Genomic DNA, 21,907 nt, shown 5'->3' on the forward strand with positions numbered 1-21,907 from the left:
GAGACTCCGTAAAAAAAAAAAAAAAAAAAAATCCAATATTTTCATCTAAAAGCTCCAAGTTTTGCATTTCACATTTAGTCCTTTAAATCTTTCTTGAGCTTAATTTTTGTGTTTGATTTGGGGTAGTGATCCATTTTCTTCTGTTTGGAAAACCAGCGATCCCAGTACCATTTATTGACTAGCCCACCTCTTCCTCACCAACCCTGCAAGGTCAGTTCTGTCATCTGTCAAGGCTTGGGCTCTCTGCCCTGTCCACTGGTCTTTTTGTCTACCCTGGCTAACGTGCTTACTTTATTAAAAAAATAAAAAATAAAAGGGTCTTAGCATCCAGTAAAGCAAGTTCCTGCACCTCATTCTTTCTCAAAATGATTCTGGCCATTTTTGGCACAGCTTTAATCTTTCTCCTCTCCTCGATTTGCCCTAGCCTAGGACAAGCAATCAAATGGCAAGACTTAAAGTAAGCAGAAGGGAGAAATCAAGCCAAAGCCAGCCCTGGATAATCCATAAGCTGAGTATTTGACTCCTAATAACTAAGACATTGCTGTGTAGTAAAGAGTATAGAAAGCCCATATATTAATAAAAGTAAAGTATGTGTTTACCAAAAAAAAAAAAAATCTATTTTTTTTTTTTTTTGAATCTTTTCCAGGCTATAGCAAGGGTCACATTTAAAAATAGAAGCTGGAGCCCATGCTCTGGTCAGTACCAAGGTTCTTGCCTTTATTTTTAAAAATACTACTTTTAAATATATTGTTTACATACAGATAAGTCACAGAGAGTTTTGTGAAATAGTGCTAAAACTGTTCATTTTTGCCTAGATCCCTCAGAACATCCAAATCAAAGGTCAGTCACTAGGAGAAACCCCAAGAACGTGGTAATTCCATCACAGCAGGGTCTAAGAATGAAGTGATCTTTCTCTCATTCAAGGGAGACCTTATTTTCCTGCTCTCAGCGACATTTCCGTAGCCTTATGATAGCTGCTTGGTGTTCTACAGTGTCTCCAGATCCAGACCCTCTTATACGGACCACAGGACAAAAGGACTCTGGCCACCCAGCAGGCCATGGGCATCTTCTCCACGTGAGTTGGCTTCCCTCACACTTTCTCTGAGTATCTCATTCCCTTTCCATTCAGAAGCTCAAGAGGAAGCTGGTTCTAGAAGGTTCTGTGGAACCTTCTCTGGAATGTTTTACTGACTTCCCATAACTTCCATAAAGGACAAGTTCCTTTGAAACCCAAGTTGTAAAATAAATTCCTTGCCCAGATATTTTTTTTTAAATTCATCCTTTAAGTCAGAAATATATGCTGGATGTTGTCTTCCTGCAGACCAGCCCCTGCAGGCTAAGGCACCCGCTGCAGGGGGAGGGCCCCAGGAATTCCTGTGGCCTCCTGCATCCCTGCTTCTGGCTTCCCTCTGCCCTCGGATGCCTGTCAGGACTGCAGCTGGAGAGTTCACTGACTTGACCTTAAAGGCTGGCCCACCACGTCATTTCTCAACCCCTGAGCAGAGGCCCAGCACTCTGCTGTGGAGGGCCCACCTCACAAATCCTGGTTCACAGGGAGCAGCCCCAGGGCTGCCTGAGTCTGTGCTCAGGGAAACAGGGCCACAGCCTGGAGCAGAGAAAACCTGGCCAGGAGGGAAGGCGAGCCAGGGCGGCCTCCAGCACAACCCTGACCATCCTCCTCACCCATGTCCTGCTCACCAAGACAGCTAAGGGTTGAGTGCCTCAGCTCAGTGGGGATGGTCACAGGTGATTTTAAAAGATGGGCGGGGCCGGGTGAGGTGACTCATGCCTATAATCCCAGCACCTTGGGAGGCCGAGGCGGTGGATCACTTGAGACCAGGAGTTTGAGACCAGACTGGCCAACACGGCGAAACCCTGTCTCTACTAAAAATACAAAAATTAGCTGGGTGTGGTGGCATGTGCCTGTAATCCCAGCTACTCAGTAAGTTGAGAGGCACAAGAATTGCTTGAACCTGGGAGGCGGAAGTTGCAGGGAGCCGAGATTGGGCCACTGCACTCCAGCCTGGGTGACAGAGTGATACTGTTTGAAAACAAAAATTAATAAAAAATAAAAGATGGAAGGAAAACATCTCGTTTTATGCTCTGTGCTACAATTCTCCTCTCATTTACAGCCTCTCCCGAGGCTTCTCATGAATAGGTCTGGGCACCGGCTGGGCAGCAAAGGCTGGATGGGAACAGTGTGGGGGCTGGATGGGAACGGTGTGGGGGCTGAGGGGCACCACAATCACCCCAACTTCTGCTTGTCTGCAGGGCCCCCAAGGTTGCTGCGAAGCCAAGGCAGGCATCGAAAGCCAAAGTGGCCTTCTGCACCAGCATCCCTCAGGACACCATGCTGGCGAAGGCCCGGCCCGGCACAACAGCAGACTGACGCCCCCACCCTGAAAAAGCCTAGGACATTCCTGGGCACTGTCATTTAGGGTGCTGTATAAATCTGTCTCCACCTAGAAAATGGAATTCAACAGTCAGGATACAGATTTCCAAGGCCAACTGTTGGCCCCAACATGCAACAGTGAGACCGTAAGCCTCCCATTGGCCACATTTTGACAGTGGATGCCCCTCAGGGTGATATATGCTATAAAGCAGTTTTCTTTCTATCACCTAAGTGGTTTTTCTTGCTAACAAAGAATTTTTACCCATCAGCACTACTGTGGCTGAAAAACTTCTCTTCAAAAGTTTGGTGCACCCTGTGCAGGAGTCAGCCTGACATCTGCTTGTACACACAGCTCCTTGCATAGGTCTGGAATCAGATCTGGAACAGTGAAATTCAAGAAGGAAGCCCTTTCTTATAGGAGGCTAATAGGGATTGAGAATAACATGAGAAGAAAACGCTAATAAAGGGAAACCTGAACGCGCTGGTGTCAGCCTGTGTCTTCAAAGTGCAGCCTGCCTCAGAGTTCCTCGAAGCCTGAAAAGGGGTTTGGGAAAGAGCCCAGTAGGAGGGGCAGGAGGCCAACACACCTGACTTGGCCTGGGGTCCAGGGGGGGAGGTATAAGGGAGTGAAAAGAAAGGCTAGCAGGAGGCTGCCAGGGGAGGACCGCAGACTCCCTGCTGCTTCGCATCCCTCCTGTGGCCTCCACTGCAGGCAGGACAAACCTGGACGCCACCTGGAGCTGCTTCCTGAGTTGGCACACTATCGTGTACACAGCAGTCTTCAGCCTCCCGGAAGAAGGCCACAGTCGTGTGAGGATGGCAAAGTCGAACAGGAAGCTTTCAGCGCCTTTCTCCACGATGTTAACAAGAAGATCCAGTGCCAGATCGAGGTGAACAGAACACACAGGGGTAGGGGTGCAGGTGTAGGCAGTGCTGTCCCTTCCCCTCCCTCCCCTATGGCCATGAGGCTGCAGGCCAGTGCTAAGATGACAGCAGACTGCAGCACAGGGCCCTCCCCTCCAGCCCCCAGTGGGACATCCAAACCACCCTGGGGCCATTTGTGCAGGGCACCACCTCCAGTATTGATGGGGAAAAGAAACTTAATAGAGCCATGACAGGGTGGAGAGAAGCAGGGTCCACTGTCTTCCTCAGGAGCGTGACAGCTGACCGTGCAGACCATGCTTGCTGGTACACACTGGTCCCACACCCAGGCCTGTCAGACATCACCAGTGTGCTAAAAAGGTGTAAGATGTGGTCATTACTCACCGTGTCTCCTATCTAGTTGACATGGGTGGAGTCTGCTAAGGGGTGAATGTTCATATGCTCCCAATCCACACTGAAGCCCTAATCTCCAAAGGGATGGTACTAGAGGGTGGGGCCTTGGAGAGGTGATTAGGTTATGAGGGTGGAGCCCTGATAAATGGGATTAGTGCTTTATAAGAAGAGACACCAGAGAGATGATCTCTCTTTCCACCATGTGAGGACACACTGAGAAGGCAGCCATCTGCAGGCCAGGAAGAGAGCCCTCACCAGGAAGTGAATCTGTTGGCACCTTGAGACTTCCCAGCTTCCAGAACTGTAAGAAATAAATGTTTGTTGTTTAAGTCTTTCAGGCTATGGCTTTCTGTTACAGCAGCCTGAACTGAGAGTCCATGCTGAGTTTTTTAAATAAATGTGAATTATGATGTTACTTCTTCCTTTCTGTATTTCTTGAAGGGTATCTTGGAATCACAAAAACTAAAACACATTTTTAAAATTTAGCGCCCCCATCCCACCCCACCCCAGGAAACAATGAATTTAGGAATGTTCCCTCCAATGTCTCCCATCTGGCAATTCTGTTGACTTCAACAAAAAAGGAAGACTACAGCTACTTGTGTTTTTCTATTTTTGGTAAAGGGCTACAAGGTTACAAACAGGTAAAGATATCTAGCTATTCCTTTGTCTCAAACTACCTCAATTTTTTCAAGCCCCTAAGAAATGGCCATGGCCATTTCTTAGTCCTGGTATGCCCTGGTATGCCCAGGACAGTCCTGGTTTTAGCACTCAAAGTCCCACATCCCAAGAAACCTCTCCATCCCAAATGGGATGGCTGGTGGTATCCTACTGCCATTAATCATTCAGGCTGTGATGATGACATTTTTACCACAAATTGTCCAGTGTGTATCTGAATACAAGCCAGTTGGCTTATGCTCTATCTGCCGTGCTTTCTAGCTCTGTGCTCCCAATATTGACTTCTGATTCAGGGGATGAATTAGAAAACTGGAACTTTTCATATATATTCTGCCCAGTAATTCTCTGCTACACTAAAAACATGCATGTAAACACGTAGATTCTTTATTTAGAGTTTAAAGAAAACATCAAAATCTACTGAAAATATTCATTCTCTTTAAGAACAATGTGGGTTTTTTCCTCAGATTTTTATTTTTGCACATTCTTGTGACATTTCCCATTGTAGGGAACAGGAGTTTAGCAAAATCAGCTTCTTAGATGATGCCATTCTAAATATACACCTTAAACAAACAATATAAAAACAACCAGTGGGAAACTGAAAAACACTCAGTGAGTACTGTTTTGTCTAAATAACAATAAATACAAAAAGACTGGTTGTGTTCCGGCCCCATCCAACCACGAAGTTGATTTCTCTTGTGTCCAGAGTGACTGGTTTTAAAGGACATGGAGCTTTGGGGTGACCTGTCACAATGTCAAGGGCACACTCCTGGGTGATTCACAGATTTAGCAACCAACAATAGCTCATGATTCCATGCTTATAAATACTTCTGGCAGAATACTTCTTGAAGTTATGTGTTCCAAACTTGCAGATGACAATTAAGATTCACGATATTTCACAAAGTAAATAGAAGTGGGTTATAACATTAATTACGTGTTCACATCAGCTTCCATTTACAAGTCATGAGCCCAGACACTGACATCAAACTGAGCCCACTTAGACTCCTCACCACCAGTCTGTCTTGTCATCAGACAGGAGGCTGTCACCTTGACCAAATTCTCACCAATCAATTATCTATCCAAAAACCATTACTTGTTACAGTTAAAACAAAATCAGCACATCTTTGACTGTATTAAAAATGACACACTTTAATAAACGACAAAACCTTACAAAGCAGTCACCGCCATACCAGTCTGACAATCACTAGTTCATTTGGCAGATGGACAACAAAGGTTTAAACTTGCAATTCAAATCAACTTTCTTTCCATACTCTGATTCTTGGTGTTTTTAAAATATCATCTTGAAAGCTGTGCTGCATTTCTCCTCCACTTATCAATGAAGAAAATGCACTCTCCGGAAACTACCTGGGGTAGCCACTACTAGGACCTGGGGAGACGTGCACCCTGGGGGTCTGAGGGCCTCCAGGTGAATCTGAGAGGGAAGACCCTCCAGTGCCTTCACTGTAGCCTGCCTGAGGGTGGTGCTACCTCAGACTGTTATTCCTCAGTGCACTACAGTCAGTGCTATGATACTGTGTTACAGGAAGTACAGTTGAGACAGCATTATGTGAAAGAAGCTAGCCTGGACTAAAAAAATGCTGTGCTGCTAGCAAAACTCTTTTTATATGATGCCACACTTTACAGATGGAAACTTTAAAACAATACCCAAGTGTAAAATAAAACGAATCCAATGAAGCATGCTCATCCCAGTATCTTAAACTTGGTGGTGCCTATCTACAGGTCCACACTCTGCGGCCCATGAGCATGGGGGCCTTTCTCATCCTCCAGGCCCATCCTGGGTATCTCAGTGCTGGGCTGCAGGAGAGAGATCCAGTTCCTTCCCCCAAAACATCCTTCTATTTAACAGATTGTTGCCCTGGACGAAACACCCCAACTGCAATGACTTCTGTTGAAAGTGCAAAAAAGGCTTCCATGAGGTGGGTTCATGGTTGTTACTGTATTCATCTTTCACCCTTGAGCTCAGAAACACCTGCATCCCATGAATGAAGGGTTGGGAAAGGCGTCTTTAGGAGGCATGGTCTACTGTGTGTTTCCAATTTTCCTGTACACAGCCAGCTTGCCAGTCCAGCTGTAGTCTGAGCATCGGCATTCTCTTCATTGTCTTCAAGGTCTACCTCCCACCAGTGAAATTAAATGTTTTGAGTGCTAAGGGCTAAGGTACAGAGAAGCTCAAGTCTGCACAGTCTGATAGGAACTGGCCACTCCAGAACTTAGGCTATACCAAAAAAAAGGTATTCACACTGTATGCTACTTAATGACCTAGTGCCAAAAAAATTGAAATGGTACTGTAAGTGATTCCCAATAATCATCTACCCTACCAGTGCCGGGGAACCTGTGCAAATAGAATGTGAAATATCACAACAGACTACAGCTGTCCTCTCCATAAATGCTATATTTTTTAAAGTTCTGTACATAGACAGCAATTCATTCAAGTCTTAACATGAATTTAACTCTATATGGCCAGTAAATTTTTCCTAAAGATGAAATCATTTAGCAAGAAATTTTTTTAACATGAACAGTCTGCCTATTTCCTATTTCTTTTTGAAAAGACTTTTTAGAAAGAGTCTAAATTGTATTTATTTTTCCCCTAAAATGTTAGTTTGTTATTTCATATTAGCACATGCAAGCAAAATTGACTCTTAAATATATTACTTTAATCTGGTTAATGTTTTGACATCTATAATTAATTGTAGTTTCAAACAGATGCAAGCCATGTCTGTGACCAGGTGCAAAACACAGAAATCATCTCCAGAAGTGGAGAGAAGACTCCAGGAAAAAACGTGTTTTGTAAAAGTCCCAACTCAAAAATAAAATTGCAGTGCCTTTTCAGGCACGGATTAACTGGAAACCTTTATGGAGTAACTATAAAGGAAATTGACACTGCCTGGAGTACTCTTTAAGAAAGTAAAAAAGGGGAGATTTTCATAGACTCCCTCCGCCTCTTAAAGTTAAGGCCTTTGGATGTTGGCATGTCGCCAACAGGATGCCATTAAGACAAAATGTTTCTGCTTATTAAAACCAATGCCCATCATTCTCCTCCTCCTCATTGTCTAGATAGAGGAGGGCAACTTTCTTTTCATCTGAAATCACTGACCTTTGGTCTACCATTCTCTGGAGCTGCACCTTCTTATCAAACATGGCCTGCTCCTTGCCCTGTTCTCCATGGGCCTGATCTCCTTCCCCAGCAGAGGCCTTAAAGCTCATGCCAACTTCCTGGTCATTCCTACTGTCCGCGTCTGTCCAGGCACCACGGTCAGACACACCGCGATCTCCCGCTTCCTGTGTCCGGCTGCGGATCGCCTCTACGTTACTCACATCCATCTGAAAGGTAAACGAAGTTTCTTTGGGCCCTGGTGTAATGTGTCTTAGCGTTCTGCTGCTGTCTGCTAACTTGCCTAGCTCAGGGGAGTCCGCTGAACCAGCAAGCACAAATGTTCTGGACACGGGTCCATGGACAACGACGTGTTCAGAGGTTTCCATTTCTGTAGGACCTAGTCGAATGTGCCTAAAGGATCTGCTAACGCCCGATGTCATTTCTGCCCCTGACGTGTCCCCTGCACTGTCCTCCTGAGGAGATTCAGAAACGACACTTTGGAAGGTGCTCTTTTCAGTCATAATGGTTTGTCTACCTAAGGTGTGACTATGAGTGGCCTGGTGCACATCTGCTGAGCCTTCTCCGTGCACAATGCCCTCTGAGTCACCAGACTCCCCCGATTGGGGAACCAGCCCATGGTAAACTATCTGCTGGGTGGTCTGATGCCTCTGAGGCCCGATGCTGATGTGCCTGATGGATGTGCTGCTCCCTGGCAACCCTTCCATGTGTACAGAATCTCCTCTGACACCCAACTCCACCTCATCTGAAAGTGGAGCAGTGAACTGGATTTGCCCACTGAACCCTTCTTTAGGGCCTAACTGGAGTTGCCTGACAGAAGTCTGGGTACCCACTGACTCTTCTTTTGTGAAATAATCACCAACCTTCCCTGCAGCAGAAATGGGGCCCTGAAAAATAATCTCCTTTTCAGCATGAAATTGTCTGGAGCCAAATGTGCTGTGCCTCCCCAATCCGTCCGTATCTGCAGAAGACTCTGCCGGGCCAGGTTCTGGTGAGCCTCCCGCCTCCGGACAGGCAGGGGCAGGGCCTAGGAAGATGAATTCTCTGGACGGTGGACCTGGACCAGGACCCAGCGTGACATGCCTCACAGACCGGCTGGCTCTGGCCGGGCTCGCTGCCTGACTTAGGTCGCCTCCCCCACTTACCTCCACCACTTCTGCAGTGGGTCCTTCATAGGACATTCGCTCAGTCCTCCAGACTTCAGAGGGGCCGAGTTTTATGTGCCTTGCAGCCTGGCTCACGTCCTCCAGCACCTGTGACTGGGCAAAGCCTGTGGGGCTGCTGACCTCCACAGTGGCCGACACTGGGCCCTGGCGAGCGTGCTGCCCCGAGCTGTGAGGGGCCCCACCAGCATCCTCACTCTCGCCTGCAGGGATGTACAGCTCCCGGGTGGCCCAACGCCTGAAGCGAGCGCCAGCAGGCGGGGCCTCCGCTCCATCTTCCTCATCTGGGCTGCCAGGCGCTGGGCTGCGTTGCTTGCTCAGGCTCTCCCGAACCACAGACTCCACAGCTTTCTCCATTTCACTGGCCTCATCTCTGCTCAGCTCCTCCAGGTCTAACCGATCGGCATCCACAGTTTGTGAGACGTTGACTTCAGCAACCAGGGTCACGGAACCGCCACCAGCACCCTGGACCTTCTTGACGTCCACGGAAATGCTCCCCGGCCCGCCCTGCCCCTCTCTGGTGAGGGCAGACAGCTCTTCCCTCATGCGCTCGGGAAGGGTTTCCTCCAGCTGCCCGATCACCTCCACCAGCTGCTGCCGGGGCTCCTTGGAGGAGAGACCCTTCATGGAGGTATGGAATTCAGGGGGTATTTTAATTTCTTTTTCAATGACTGTGGGTTCGGCATGAAATTCACCACTTCTAGCTTGTTCTTTCCAGTGAGTGGAACCCAGGTCCCCCTCCAGAGAGGACGCTGGGATCTCTGAAGGCTTCACAACCTTCTCGCTCACTGCACCATCCTTCTGTGTCCTCCTTCCAGTCCCCTGCACAATTTCATCCTGCCAAGAGTACCTGATGGTGGATTCCTCCTCGATGTGGATCTGCCCATACACCGAGCCGTCATCTCTGTCGTGCCCCCCCGGGTATTCATCTGGAGTTGACACAAAATAACTCTGCTCGCTCTCTGAATCACCTGCCTCTGTCACTTCTTCAACGTGAGTCGTGTTCTCCTGGGGCTGCTTGGTCCTTTGATGCTGATTAACTGAGAATGTGACATCACTTTCTCCATAACCTTCCTCTTCCTTAACCAACCCCCAGGAGCCTGGGGACACATCTTCGACCTCCTCCACTTTGAATGGGACAGAAAACTCCTCTGGTTTCCCCTCACTGACGTAGCTCACAGGCTCCTCGACGATCTCCACGTTGACGACCTTGGCTCTCCCCTCCCTCCCTTTCAGGCCAAGGTTGATGACGTCTCCTATCATCTGCTCGGCTGACCTGCCTTTCAGCCCCACTTCCTTAATATCCTTGCTTAAAAGGTAGTCCAGGCCAGCTTCATCAGAAATATCAACATCCTCAGTCAGTTTCGACTCCACAACTATTTCAGTCTTTGTTTTCCTTTCCCCAGGAAGCTCTTTCCTGTCCACGTAAGTGACTTTTGTGTCTGGAAAAGAATCAGCAGATGCTTCTGTCTCTGGAGACTGAGTGAACTGCTTCAGGATACTGGTAACGATGTTTTCTGCTACGGTTTCTGTCATGGAATCGCCTTGCAGAGAACCAGTGGCATCTCTGGTGCCCAACGTGAACCGCAGCGCTCTTGCTTCTGCCTCTCTACCCGTCCCACCACCAGCATCCTTCACAGGCATCTGCAAACCTTTCGGCGACACCTCTGCTCTTCTGTCCTGGGATACTTCGAGACTAATCGGGATCTCTCTCTCTCGCACGCTCTTCTCCTTCGGTGAGTCCTTCTCCTTGGCCTTCTCCCTCATCTGCTGGCTTTCTCTCTGTCTCGCTTCTTTATCTAACTTTGTCAGTTCTTCCCATCTTAGGTTTCTCTCCTCGGAAGCCTTCTCTTTAGAATCGAACATTTTCTCTTCTGGCTTTGTTCGGATGGTTTCCGGTCTGTTTCTTTCTTGCTCCCTTGTGGCTTTCACTTCTGTTTTCTTTCCCAGAATGACGGTCCTCTCATTTGACCGTGTGCTTTCCGAAGCACCTGCCGCCACATTGTCTCGGCGGTCCCGGTACGACTCACGGGCAATTGTGGAATCTTCAGCTCTGTAAACGGGGACCTCCCTTGTATCTCCAGCTTTTGGTCTGTCAGGGAATGTTTTCACTTGAGCCTCAGTATTTCTTAAAAGGCCATAGGTTGGAGAGAAAGTTCTGACATTAGTTGAACTGTTGACGGTTTTTCCGTATGAGTTTTCCTGCTGGGTAGTGGCCGAGGAAGAATATTCCGAGCCCAAGAAGCCTCTTCTGGCATCACCTCCAACAGATGTGCCTGTCTGATATCCACGGTGTGCTGACAGGTTAGAATACAGTGCCGAGCTGTGATTTAAACTCGCCAAAGGTGTTTTCTGCCTTGAAAACAGATTTCTTTCATTTTCCCTCTGTAACAGTGAGTCGGTATAGTGATAGGATTTGTTTCTGAATTCTGTAGAAATTGAACAAACAGTTCATTAAAATGGCAGGCATCATTACCCTTTTCCATCTAAAAGTATTGTTGCAAGTCAAATCCCATCCCATCATAATAAATATATACTGTTACCACAGAAAGCTCATTATAAAAATAAGTTACATTCGGTGCCCAAATTATTTTTTGGCAGTTTACAAAATCCTGTTACAATAAAAGGCAGCACTACAAATACTTCAGCCTAACGCATTTCTCCAGTTACTGATGTTAAAATACTCACTCATCTTAACATTAATCCTAAAGCACAATGCATACCCCAAGGAGGTCAGAGGTGCAGTTTTTTTAGGCTGAAATTTCACAATCTTATATTTTGAAATCATTAATTTCTGCTTTTTGAGGTAAGTTTAATTTACTTACTTTAGCAGAGAAGGGCTCTATAATTAAAAGTATATCATGATTAAACACCAAATAGCACTATCCTCCACTATTTAATATACTCTTATTTTTCACTGATTTCCATATTGGGCCAAGTATTAAAGAATTTAACTTTTTTAAGCTTTCTGATCTTTTATTTTTACACTTAACAACTTTCTTATCTGATAAGGAGCCAGTGCAGAAACACCCCGGTCTGTCTTACTGTCACGATCCTGAACTTGGGAGGCAGTCCTCAGGGCTTCCAGCTTTGCTCCAGGCTGTTTGCAGACAGTGCTACCCTTTGGGGTGTCCAAACCCCAGCAGGGTAAACTGCTCTTTAGGAATGGCAGCTGGTGGTTAGAACATAGCCAGGAGCACCATCCACCCCGAGAGTGCCCCCGGTATCTACCCACACCCCAGCTGGCTCAGCGGGGACAAGGCCTTCTCTCCCCCTTATGGCAGCCAAGGCCAGAGGCCTCCTTTGGACAGATCCCAAGATACAGGAAAGAGACCAGGCCAGGACATTTTCTACAAGACTCCTCTTTTCAGGTCAACGGATCCTACTGATCCAACTGAGAAGTCCCAGAAGATGAAACCCCAAGAAACAGTGCAGGAACCATCTCATTTATGATGAAGATTCAACAAGAAATATGGAATATTACAGACTGGGTTTAGGTCTATCAGCTAGTGGGCAAGTGGCCAACATTATTTTATGCAACGTTACAAAAGAAACACAAGTACAGTAATAAGTACTGATAAATTCACTACCTAGGAACTTATCTGTACATTTATTCAACAGAACACAACTATCTAGAAGCTCAAAGTCTAATAAAAAAATTCCCAACTAGTAATTTTTATTCTAAAGCTTTTGGCATAATATGTAATTTCCAGAATAAATTTAGTTTACAAATATTAAGTCTCTATTTCCTTCAAGAAGTCTGAAAAATGAATGAATGAATGAATGAAGCAAGTTAACAGCAACAGCCATTAGCCCCTCCGTGTGCTCTCCCTCGGCTCCAAATCACAACTGGGAAAATTTGAGCAAGGCCCTGGCTTACTTAGACTGTTGGTCTTCCTCGGAGCTCCTGGGCCTGTCCCTTCCTTCTCCCCTCTCTTTAGGTTACACGATGGATGTCCAAACTTAGGTATCAACAGGTTAAAAATGTAGGTAACGAAGTAAATCTTGAAATCTGGGGAGTTAATTCTTGTTTTAGAGATGTCATATGTTAACTGATGCCAGGCAGGCTGACCAATGCCTACCCTTCCATGAACGCCTTTGCTTTTTTCAAACTTCCTCTCAAAATTAGAAAGAAAATTTGCTGCATGTTATCTAAGACCAGATCCCTTCCAGTTATAGATGATTAGAATCCAAATATTATTCTCAACCCAGTGACGTGTCAAATCCATGAGGTGCCTAAAAGAAACAAGGAAGACTAAAACCATGCTGCCTAAGGTGTGAACTCAACATTCTATACGTAATTTAATCGACCCTTGCTTAGCCAGAGCTCTTTAAGATTCTATAGGGCTTTAAAAGGTTAAAAAACAAGTTATCCTTCAGTTTCTTAGGATCTTTCTAATGAACATTAATTATCTTATGTCAGTTCTGCAGCCATAGGAAGGAAGGGCCCTGTCCTGAGGCTCTTGGCTTGAATAAGATAGTCTTCAAGGCACCAAGACACATTTTCCTGAGCTGCCCACACCAACCTAGGGTGGTGGAAACAACGTAACCACTCCCATATCTCTTTCCTGTTAGGGTAGCAGGTTCCAGAGTATTGCCTGCCTGCCCTCCAAGGCCATACCTCCCTCTACAGGTGTAACAACCATAACCCTTTGGTCTGGAAATGGAAGGAGCGTCTCTTCTAGGGGTGTGAAACACAAGTCCATGTGCATTCCTCCTCGCCCTCACACTGCCCAGTGCCATCAGCCCCTTCCGCTCCTGCATCCTGTCAAGAGAGGACCAAGTTTATCAAGCACCTTCCCAAACATTCTCCTTCACATAACTGAAATTATGTCACACAAAACTAAAATTTATTTGGTACTTAAATGAGAGATGAACTCCTGTTATCTAAACACCATATCTAACCCGTTCTTCCAGATGATGGTGCTTTACTATCTAGCCACAGAATAGACAGTTCAGATGCTTAAAGCTAAGTTAAATCATTAGCTTTTATTTACCTGATGGCATGTTTTCAATGTGCTCAGTCCAGACCACTATCTCTGGATTACTTTCTCCTTCCAATAAGGCCCTGTAAAAATAATTTTAAAACATTATTCATTAGGAAATGAAAGAGTAAGAAGTGCCTCTAATAAAATGTATTATGTGGTATGTGCCAATGACCATAGTGTCACATGTTTTAGGATTTCTACCTGAAGAGGCGGCTTGGGCAGGGCTGCACCATAGGGCTTGCAAGCCCACCCACCAGCCTCAGCAGACCTGGGCCAGGCCGCCTGCTCTGCTCACCGCCCACATCCCTGGCACCCAGCATGGCGCTCAACCCCTACTAGCCCAATGAACAAAATGATCAGGCTAGGGCTTCAACAGTACTGGCGAGCCAAGCCCTTCTAGAAAGCCTTCTCAGTCCAGGGTGAAGAGGAGCAGGAGCATGGGGGCACTGGAGAAATGTGGGCCCCAGGCATGGCCTGTCACCCCAGGCTAGAGGGCCCCAGGAGCAGCTATACCCCCCACTGGGGTCTTCCTGGAGTCACAGCTTGGGGGGCAGCTTGCAGAGGGCTGACCAGGAGCACAGCAGGGACTGACACTTGTAAGGCAGCCAAACTGCATCTGCGGTTTCAAACTGCCTTCCAGGGGGTCATCTTGGAGATGACAAAAAGCAGCAGAAGGCAGGCAGATGGAAAAGGCAGTGCTAAAGCGCCCCGTCAGCAGCACCCTCCCAATGCCAGTCCCAGGGGCCTCACTTCATCCAAACTGGCATCCTGTTATCTCCTTTAATAAAATGGTGAGAAGTGCCCAATGAGGTGATTTTTTTGACTACGTCTGCTCCAAAGTTCTAAAATTATAGAGGTTTCATCAGGTTGTTCATGTCTACTGCTTCAGATCCCAGAGCTGAGGAGAGAGTGGTCCCAGCAGACCCAGCCTGCTGGTGAGGGGCTTAGCCTGGGATGCCTGTCAGCCAGTCACTCACGAAGACCCCCTGGGCTGCTGGCGGCTCTGGGTGTAACAGTTTCTCAGTTGCTAGAGCAACATGTGAAGTCACTAACTCCGGTTCCAAGAAATGCCCGGCACACGGCAAAAGGCATCCAGAACCAGAGCCCACTGAGAAACGCCCATCTTATGGCTGAGAGCTGGGCAGAAAAATGGAGCAGGGCGCCACCCCCAAGCGGGGACTTGGCAGCTTGGACAAACTGCACCGAGTTGTATATCCCTCTAGTTAAACATGGTGAGCCCCATGAACATGAGAACCCTGTGGGCAGCTGGAATAAAGCAAGGAAGGCATGAGGCGCTCTCCCGAAGGTGCACACGGCGGGCCCTCCCCGGAGCGGTGACTGCAGAGTGCTGGTGTGTGGATGGGGGATGGGCAGGAGCCTGAGGCCAGAGCCCCAGCCTTTGGCTCAGGGCAGAAGCCAGGAAACAGGACACCAACCCATTAATCCCACACCCCCATGACCAAGCATTTTAGGTTCCAGGAACGCAAACAGCTTTCACTGCTGAGAAAGTTCTGAGGTCTATATAATCAGAGGAACATTCAGGATAAAGCTAGGCTCCAAGGGTCTGCACCCCAGGATGACAGCAGCAGAAGGGGTGGCGTCCTACAGCAGAGGAGCTAGAGTAGGGTGTGGGGAGAAAGACTAGGTTCCAGTTCAGATCCTCCCGGCCTGGCTTAGCTGCCAACCTTGGGTACCACGGGGCCTCTCCCTTGAGCTGCCCAAGTTAGAACAGAAGGTATGTTGCTGTCCAGGGAAAAATATGTCTTCCCCACCCCTCCAAGGGGAATGGTTCTGCTCCTCTTCCAGGAGAATTCCAAAGCATCACCAAACCTTCCTAGAGTTCAAGACCCTGAGGTACAAGAGACAGGCACCAGCCCTGTGTGGGGCTTCTGGCCTGGTTCAGGAGACAAGATACAGCCCCACGGCCTCCCCTTTCTAGGCCTGTACAATCCCTGGCTGACACTGAGCACCATGCATTGTGGTCACTCTCATGTCTGTACTTACAGTCGGAGCCACCCCCAACCCAGGGCCTGTGGCCGCATCCTCGCTCTATAGGTGAGAAGACCGGGGCGCAGAGATAGCGTCTTGGTCAAGGGCACACAGCTCACCAATAAAGAGAAAAATGCAAACCCAGGCAGCCTGAGCTCTCAGCCCCCTCCCCTGTGATATCGCTAAGCCTCCCAGTGAGGCTAGAGACCATGGTATTGCATACAAATTTCAGAGAGCATAAATCCTGCAGATAGACCCTCCGGACCATACTAATGAAAGTAAATTCTCTTTGTGATTTCATCCAATATGGCCCTGCAGAGCTCTCCTATGAGAGTAAGAAGCTCCTGCTGGAGAAGGAGCTGTCCCTCATCTGTGTCCTCTCAATGACTGGATCGTAGCAGGCAGGGACACATGTCACCTTTACTCTCTGTGAGTACCCGGCTGGGCACTGGCCATTGAGTTCATGCTTAGGGTGGCACACCCAGCCCAATGGCAGCCACCAGCCTTCCGCACAGCCCCAGGACTACACGGCGAAGTCACCAAGACTCTGAGGAGAAGCCAGAAACTACGATTTCCTCTAAAGCTCTGTGAGGGACATTTTTAAGGAAAAGGTTTGTACCACTTTAAGAAATGGGTAGACTGTTCTCTGAGGCTGCAATCAAACCTGGTTATTTTGAGAGCGGTTGGAGGAAATCTGCCCCCAAGCCTCAGGGACTGTGAGAAATGCCAATCTCCTGAGTCATGGGCTATTGTGGGCATTTCACATAGCACCACAGGTTGGTGGCCCTTTAGGCAGGAAAATAAGCCAAAGTGCAAGAAAACCCACGTCCCTGGCCTCATTAAGGAGCCCAAGACAAATCCACAGCGCAGAAGCCGGCTGTAATGTGGCCTCTGGCCAGGCGCCAGGCCCTAATGAGCCACCCGGTGTCCTGAGCAGGCCCCAAGGCAAGGCTCTCCGTCTGGGATAGATTATCCTAATGGAATTTCTGAACAATCTGCCGTGATTCAGCACTGCGGGCACAAGGCCACCGCTCTGTGCAGCCCCATAAATGAGGCACTGTCAGGATGTTCCCAGAAGCCAGGCCTGTGCGGGAGCCTGCTAGGGCCAGGGCCTGGGCCTGTGGGTGGTTCACACGGTGCTTCCTAGCAAACAGCAGGTGGAGAAGTACATAGAAGAAAGGGAGGCCTCAGAGCTGGAGGAGCTGCAGAACCGCCTCCCTTGGCTCCTCACTGTGCCAAAGGGAGCCAAGCTCCACACAGAGTGAAGGCACCGCCTGGGTCACCCCAGATGCGGACCCGTGGCTGGTCAGTCACCGGGAAGACCAGGGAGCAGAAGGGAGGGAGCAGCGGGGAGTTCCATTCCCATGACCAGCAATGCCACCTGAATGGGAAAGGTGACACGACCACCGGCTTCATAGGATGGATAACAGGAGGTAAGGTGACAGTGCTGGGCCATTTCCGGGCATCCCTTCTGGGGTCAGTATTCAATCACATCCCAGAGCCATCTCTAGGTCAATACTAGAGACTGAAAAAAAAAATCAGATAATCAACAGAGACAAACGTTACTTATGAAACAGAGAGGAAACACAGGACACAGCTCTGGAGTCAGGATGTCTGGATTCAAATCTGGGGCCTGCCACTTCCTAGTTCTGTGACCTGGCAGGCCGCTCAACCCCACTGTGACTCAGTTTCCCCATTTCTGAAATGGAGAGAACTCACAGGTTGGCAGTAGGAACTAATCCAGAAGCAGGAAGTTCTCAGAACCATGGCTGTCACAGAATAAGAGCTCACCAAACATCAGCGATCACGTCATCACCACCTCCTCTACATCCTCCAAAGAAAACTGATTTCCAGCTAACTAAAATGAGTCCACAAGGGAAGAGATTGTGGATCACCTGTATTTTATGGTTAACTGAATGTTAACTCATTTATTTGGCCAGCAACCAAAGGTACTGGTCGATCCTTTCAATTATATATTTGATTTATTTATTTATTTACAGGATCTTGCTCTGTCACCCAGGCTGGAGTGCAGTGGTGCCATCTCAGCTCACTGCAACCTCTGCCTCCCAGGCATAGGTGATCCTCCCACCTCAGCCTCCCAAGGGGCTGGGACTACAGGCACGTGCCACCACACCCAGCTGGTTGTTTTTGTATTATTTGTAGAGATGGGGTTTCACCATGTTGCCCAGGCTGGTCTCCAACTCCTGGGCTCAAGTGATCCACCCACCTCAGCCTCCCAAAGTGCTAGGATTACAGGCATGAGCCACCATGCCCAACCCTATTCTTAAAACTACAAGATTTTATTCACTTCAAGTATTTTATCTAGCAATCAGATAAGTCTCAGTGTTCACACATTTTTATAAGTCTTCTCAAAAAAGGTGGGATCTAACTTAAAAAAAAACAAAATAAACTTCTGCAAAACCTTGAGGAAACCCCTAAGAAACGTTTTCCTTTGAATAGACATGTGAAAAGGTACAGGTGGCCTAAAAATAATGGAGCAATCAGAAATGTCACTAGAATGATGAGATGTAAACATCAGGAGTCCTCTGTGTTGCTACATTAGCAGTCTACATCGAGACCAGAGACCACATCATATTTTTCTCCATTAAAACATGCTGTTTCTGCCAACTGGGATTAGAAAGAAGAAACAGGAAGCTTCCCATGCCCTTCCTGGCACACACAACATATTTTTTGATGTTGTTTCTAACCTAACCTTTTAAAAGGACTTTTGCCTTAAAGATCCCAGGCAGTAAATAAATCTCTGCATTACATTTTCCTATCTGCCGACGGAAGGCTTCCTTTGGGATTTTTCTACTGAAAAATCATTTTGACCCAGCTTTCCATTTTTTCTTTCAGGTGAAATTTAGAACATTATCATATCTTTCATCTCCCAAAAGATAGAACACAAAAGCCTCTTTTTGGATTCGTACAGAGACCGCATTGTCTGTCTTCCAGACCAGAAACCTAGGATTGGCCTCATGTCATGCACACTGTTTCTGCATCCTTCTGTTCTGTGGTTTCTGCACTGTCCACTCCTGGGTATTCTTGCATTTGTTGTTTCAATATTGAGTATCTTTTTTGAAAGATTATGTTTTCTAACAGCTTCTTGCTGATGACTGGGCTCTAGGCTGACTGTGTGTATGGGGAGGCTGTTTCTTTTCTATCTGTGCTTCTGCACGTCGTCAGTCTGTAGAATCTGGACCAGATCTTCACATCGGCAGTGAGAGGGTTTGGGACGCTGCAGGTTCTGGACATTGCTAGGGTTTTCACCATCTTATCATCAATTACCATCCGACTATTCACAAGACTCTGTGCTAGCCTGCAGAGAGTCACAGCAACACGTCTCTCATATTTCCTTACCTCTCAGTCCCTCAGGCTCCTGCCTCCTGCCACAGCCACCTCCATCAGGTCTACACACCTGGGCGCTAGCGACTGCAGGCAACTTCGGAAGCCTCCCTGCAGCCACCCAGACACCCCATGGCCCCCAGCACCGCAGGCCTCCTGCACTCTGCCTGCTGCTGCCTCCCCAGCCCCGCCTACTCCCGCCACAGTGCTGGCCCTGGGACTGCCCCCGCAGGCCCCAGAAAGCCCCACAGAGGCTTCCCAGCATGCAAGGCCCCTGCACTCTGCCTCATTCCCAGACCTCTCCACACTCCCCTTGCACGTTCCTCTCTCAACTTATTCTCTTATTCAAATTTGCCCACCTGGAGCTCCTTCCTGATTCCTTTCTGCCAGTCCAATTCCCATCTCCCCACTTCCCCACCACCCAAAGGCCCAAACCCCACACCTCTTCGCAAATCTCTTCTCATCACCTCGGTCTGAAGTGCTCCATCCAGCGGTGACCCATGGACAGCTTTCCCTGTTAGGTGGCAGCGAACCATCGACACTACCTCCTAGGAACATGCCTTCTATTATTTTACCTCAACATTCTGTGTCCCTCCTGCTACGCTACCCCCTACTGTGCATCTCCCTCTCTCCTCTATGTCTGCTCAAATGTCCCCTTCTTTCAAGACTTTCATCCATCTCAAATCCCTCTAGAAGCCTCCCCGGATTCTCACAACTCCCTTGCCAGCTCCAGAAGCCTCGTGCTGGAGGGTCTCTGGCGGTCCTTTGGGTTCCCTGCCCTGCAGCAGGCTCCCCAGATCCATGCTGCCTCATCTACAGCCCATGTTCCTTGACATGAAGCCCACACTGGCAGTATCTTTGCAGGCCCCCACCCAGCATCATATCCTGCATACCAAGTGTCTCGGAGCAGGCTGAGGGCAGGTGTGGCTCTTATCCAACCATCACACGCGGCCCTCCATGACAGGCCCCCAAACCCCAGCTGCCCAGAGACTGGCACTGTCACAAATACCACACTAGCTCAGTCCTCAGGGCCTCCCCCTGGCCATTCCCTCTGCCTGGAAAACTCTTTCCAAAAAGTCATTTCCAGCTTCTCTTCCTATAAGAATCAAGCACTGCCTCTTCCAGGAAGCCCTCCCTGCCTGCCCTGTCAGCCTCCCCCAAATGCACCCAAAACATCATCATCCTACTACTGAGGACAGGGACTAGGTCTGTACCACCATCTGCCCAGCATCCCAGTACATCCAGCTCCTTTCTAATTCCACATTCAGCAGGGCATGGAGGGAACAGCCCTGGTTTAAGGCCTGAAGTCAGAATCTCAGGCTCTCCAATTATGAGTTGTGTAACCTTGTAAGTAACTTCCTTCAACCTGGGTTTCATCACATGGAAAATGAGCTTCTTCGGTGAAGCTGTAAAAACTGGAGATACTGTCTATAAAGCACTTAGCACATGGTAGGTACTAAACAGAAGGCAGCTGTCACTCCCTGTTACCCATTCATGGTCAGAGGTAACGGCACCTACTTTGGAATGCATCAAAAAGTAAGATGGATGATGATACGGGTGGACAGTCGTGAGATAAAACAAATGCAGTCAAATGTTCATTGGAGAACTCAAATGGAACATTCATTATTCTTTCAACTTTTCTTATCTTTGGAAATTCTCGTAACAAAATGTTGGGGAAACTAGATAAACTATTTGTTCTGACATGATTCTGCAAAACAAGACTTAAAGGAATGAGTTGTGTTGCTCATCTGGGGTGTTCAGAGCTTCAAATTCTGTCCAATCCAAGTCATTACCTTCTCTAAAGTGTGGTCTCTCCAGATGGCTCCACAGGATTCTGTGACCTCGGACAGGCCCCATGCAGCTCTAAGGGGACTGCCACACGCAACTGCAAACAGCCCAGACTGGAGCGTGGGTCCTGGTGTAAGCCCCGCCTCCTACCATGACTGCTTCCCCTCTCCTCCATCAATCCATCCTTCATCTTGTCCTCCAGGCCGCTGTGAGAAGACCTAACACTTACCTGCCCCTGGGCCACTCTGCCAACAGCAGTGTGCGCACAAATCACCTGGGATTTTGTTACAAGGCCAACTTTGGTCCAGCATGTCTGGGTAGGCCCAAGATTCTGCATTCCCAACAAAGTTGCAATGCCTCACAATGTGCATGCTGCCGCCCCGTGAGCAGTGAGGCCCTGGACCAGGGATTCCCTATCCTGGTGGTACCTGACAATCATCCGGGAGGTTTAAAACCACTGTGCTGGTTCCACCTGTCACTAATCTAATCAGAATCTTGAGGGCCTGGAGATTCCCAGGTGCAGTCCCTCCCTGTCTCTAAGTATCTTTCCCTTACTATTCTGCTGCTAGTGCCATAAAACGCACACTCCAGGCAAGACCCTGTGATCATACAGCAAATGGATCAGTATCTCCAGCCCCACACAACTGCAGACACTCTTGACAGGAGACAAGAGCCAGTACAGCCTGGTGCCAGCTTGCAGGCAGGGTGTGTCTCCTCTCTTCTCAGTATCCATGGCCCCAAGCCCAGCCCCACAGCTCCCGCTCACTGCCACCCGCAATGCAGGAGGAAAGGGTGGGATGGTGCTGCACATCTTAGGATGCTCAGAGGTCTCGATCTCATCTTCACCTGTCAGGCAAGGTGCCAGCAGCTTCACTGGCCATGTACTGGCCAAAGGCAAACCTCCAGTCTTAAGACTCTCCAAGGTTTGCTTTGTTTTAATTTTATTATCCTATGTTTATTTTATTAAGTTATATATTTATTTGTAAATTGCAAGTCTCTTTGGAAATTACAAGTATACAATTATATTATTACTTTAATGTTGCTCCTTCCCTGTGACAGTCACCAAGAAGGGCCAAAGATCTGGGTTGGGAGGTGTTCAGTACATTTTGTTTTTGTTTTCTTTGAGACGGAGTCTCACTCTGTCACCCAGGCTGGAGTGCTG

General features: G+C 48.0%; 2 protein-coding genes across 3 annotated transcripts in view; one reads left to right on the forward strand and one right to left on the reverse strand.

Moving 5' to 3' along the window:
- TTC23 (tetratricopeptide repeat domain 23) overlaps positions 1–4,082 on the forward strand; it is a 128,392-nt gene extending 124,310 nt beyond the window's left edge. For both annotated transcript variants that reach the window (XM_011969812.1, XM_011969810.1), the window contains 2 exons: positions 993–1,075; positions 2,272–4,082. In XM_011969812.1, the coding sequence (XP_011825202.1) occupies positions 993–1,075; positions 2,272–2,389 (201 nt within the window). In that variant the 3' untranslated portion in view covers positions 2,390–4,082. The remainder of the gene's footprint in view (positions 1–992; positions 1,076–2,271) is intronic.
- Positions 4,083–4,790: 708 nt separating this feature from the next.
- Positions 4,791–21,907, reverse strand: part of SYNM (synemin, intermediate filament protein) — a 29,539-nt gene continuing 12,422 nt past the window's right edge. Inside the window, exons 3-4 of the mRNA XM_011969827.1 lie at positions 13,633–13,703; positions 4,791–11,064 (exon numbers count right to left, since the gene is read on the reverse strand). Of these exons, the coding sequence (XP_011825217.1) occupies positions 7,373–11,064; positions 13,633–13,703 (3,763 nt within the window). The 3' untranslated portion in view covers positions 4,791–7,372. The remainder of the gene's footprint in view (positions 11,065–13,632; positions 13,704–21,907) is intronic.

This window comes from Mandrillus leucophaeus, unplaced genomic scaffold (assembly GCF_000951045.1).
Source record: "Mandrillus leucophaeus isolate KB7577 unplaced genomic scaffold, Mleu.le_1.0 Scaffold91, whole genome shotgun sequence".
Lineage (NCBI taxonomy): Eukaryota > Metazoa > Chordata > Mammalia > Primates > Cercopithecidae > Mandrillus > Mandrillus leucophaeus.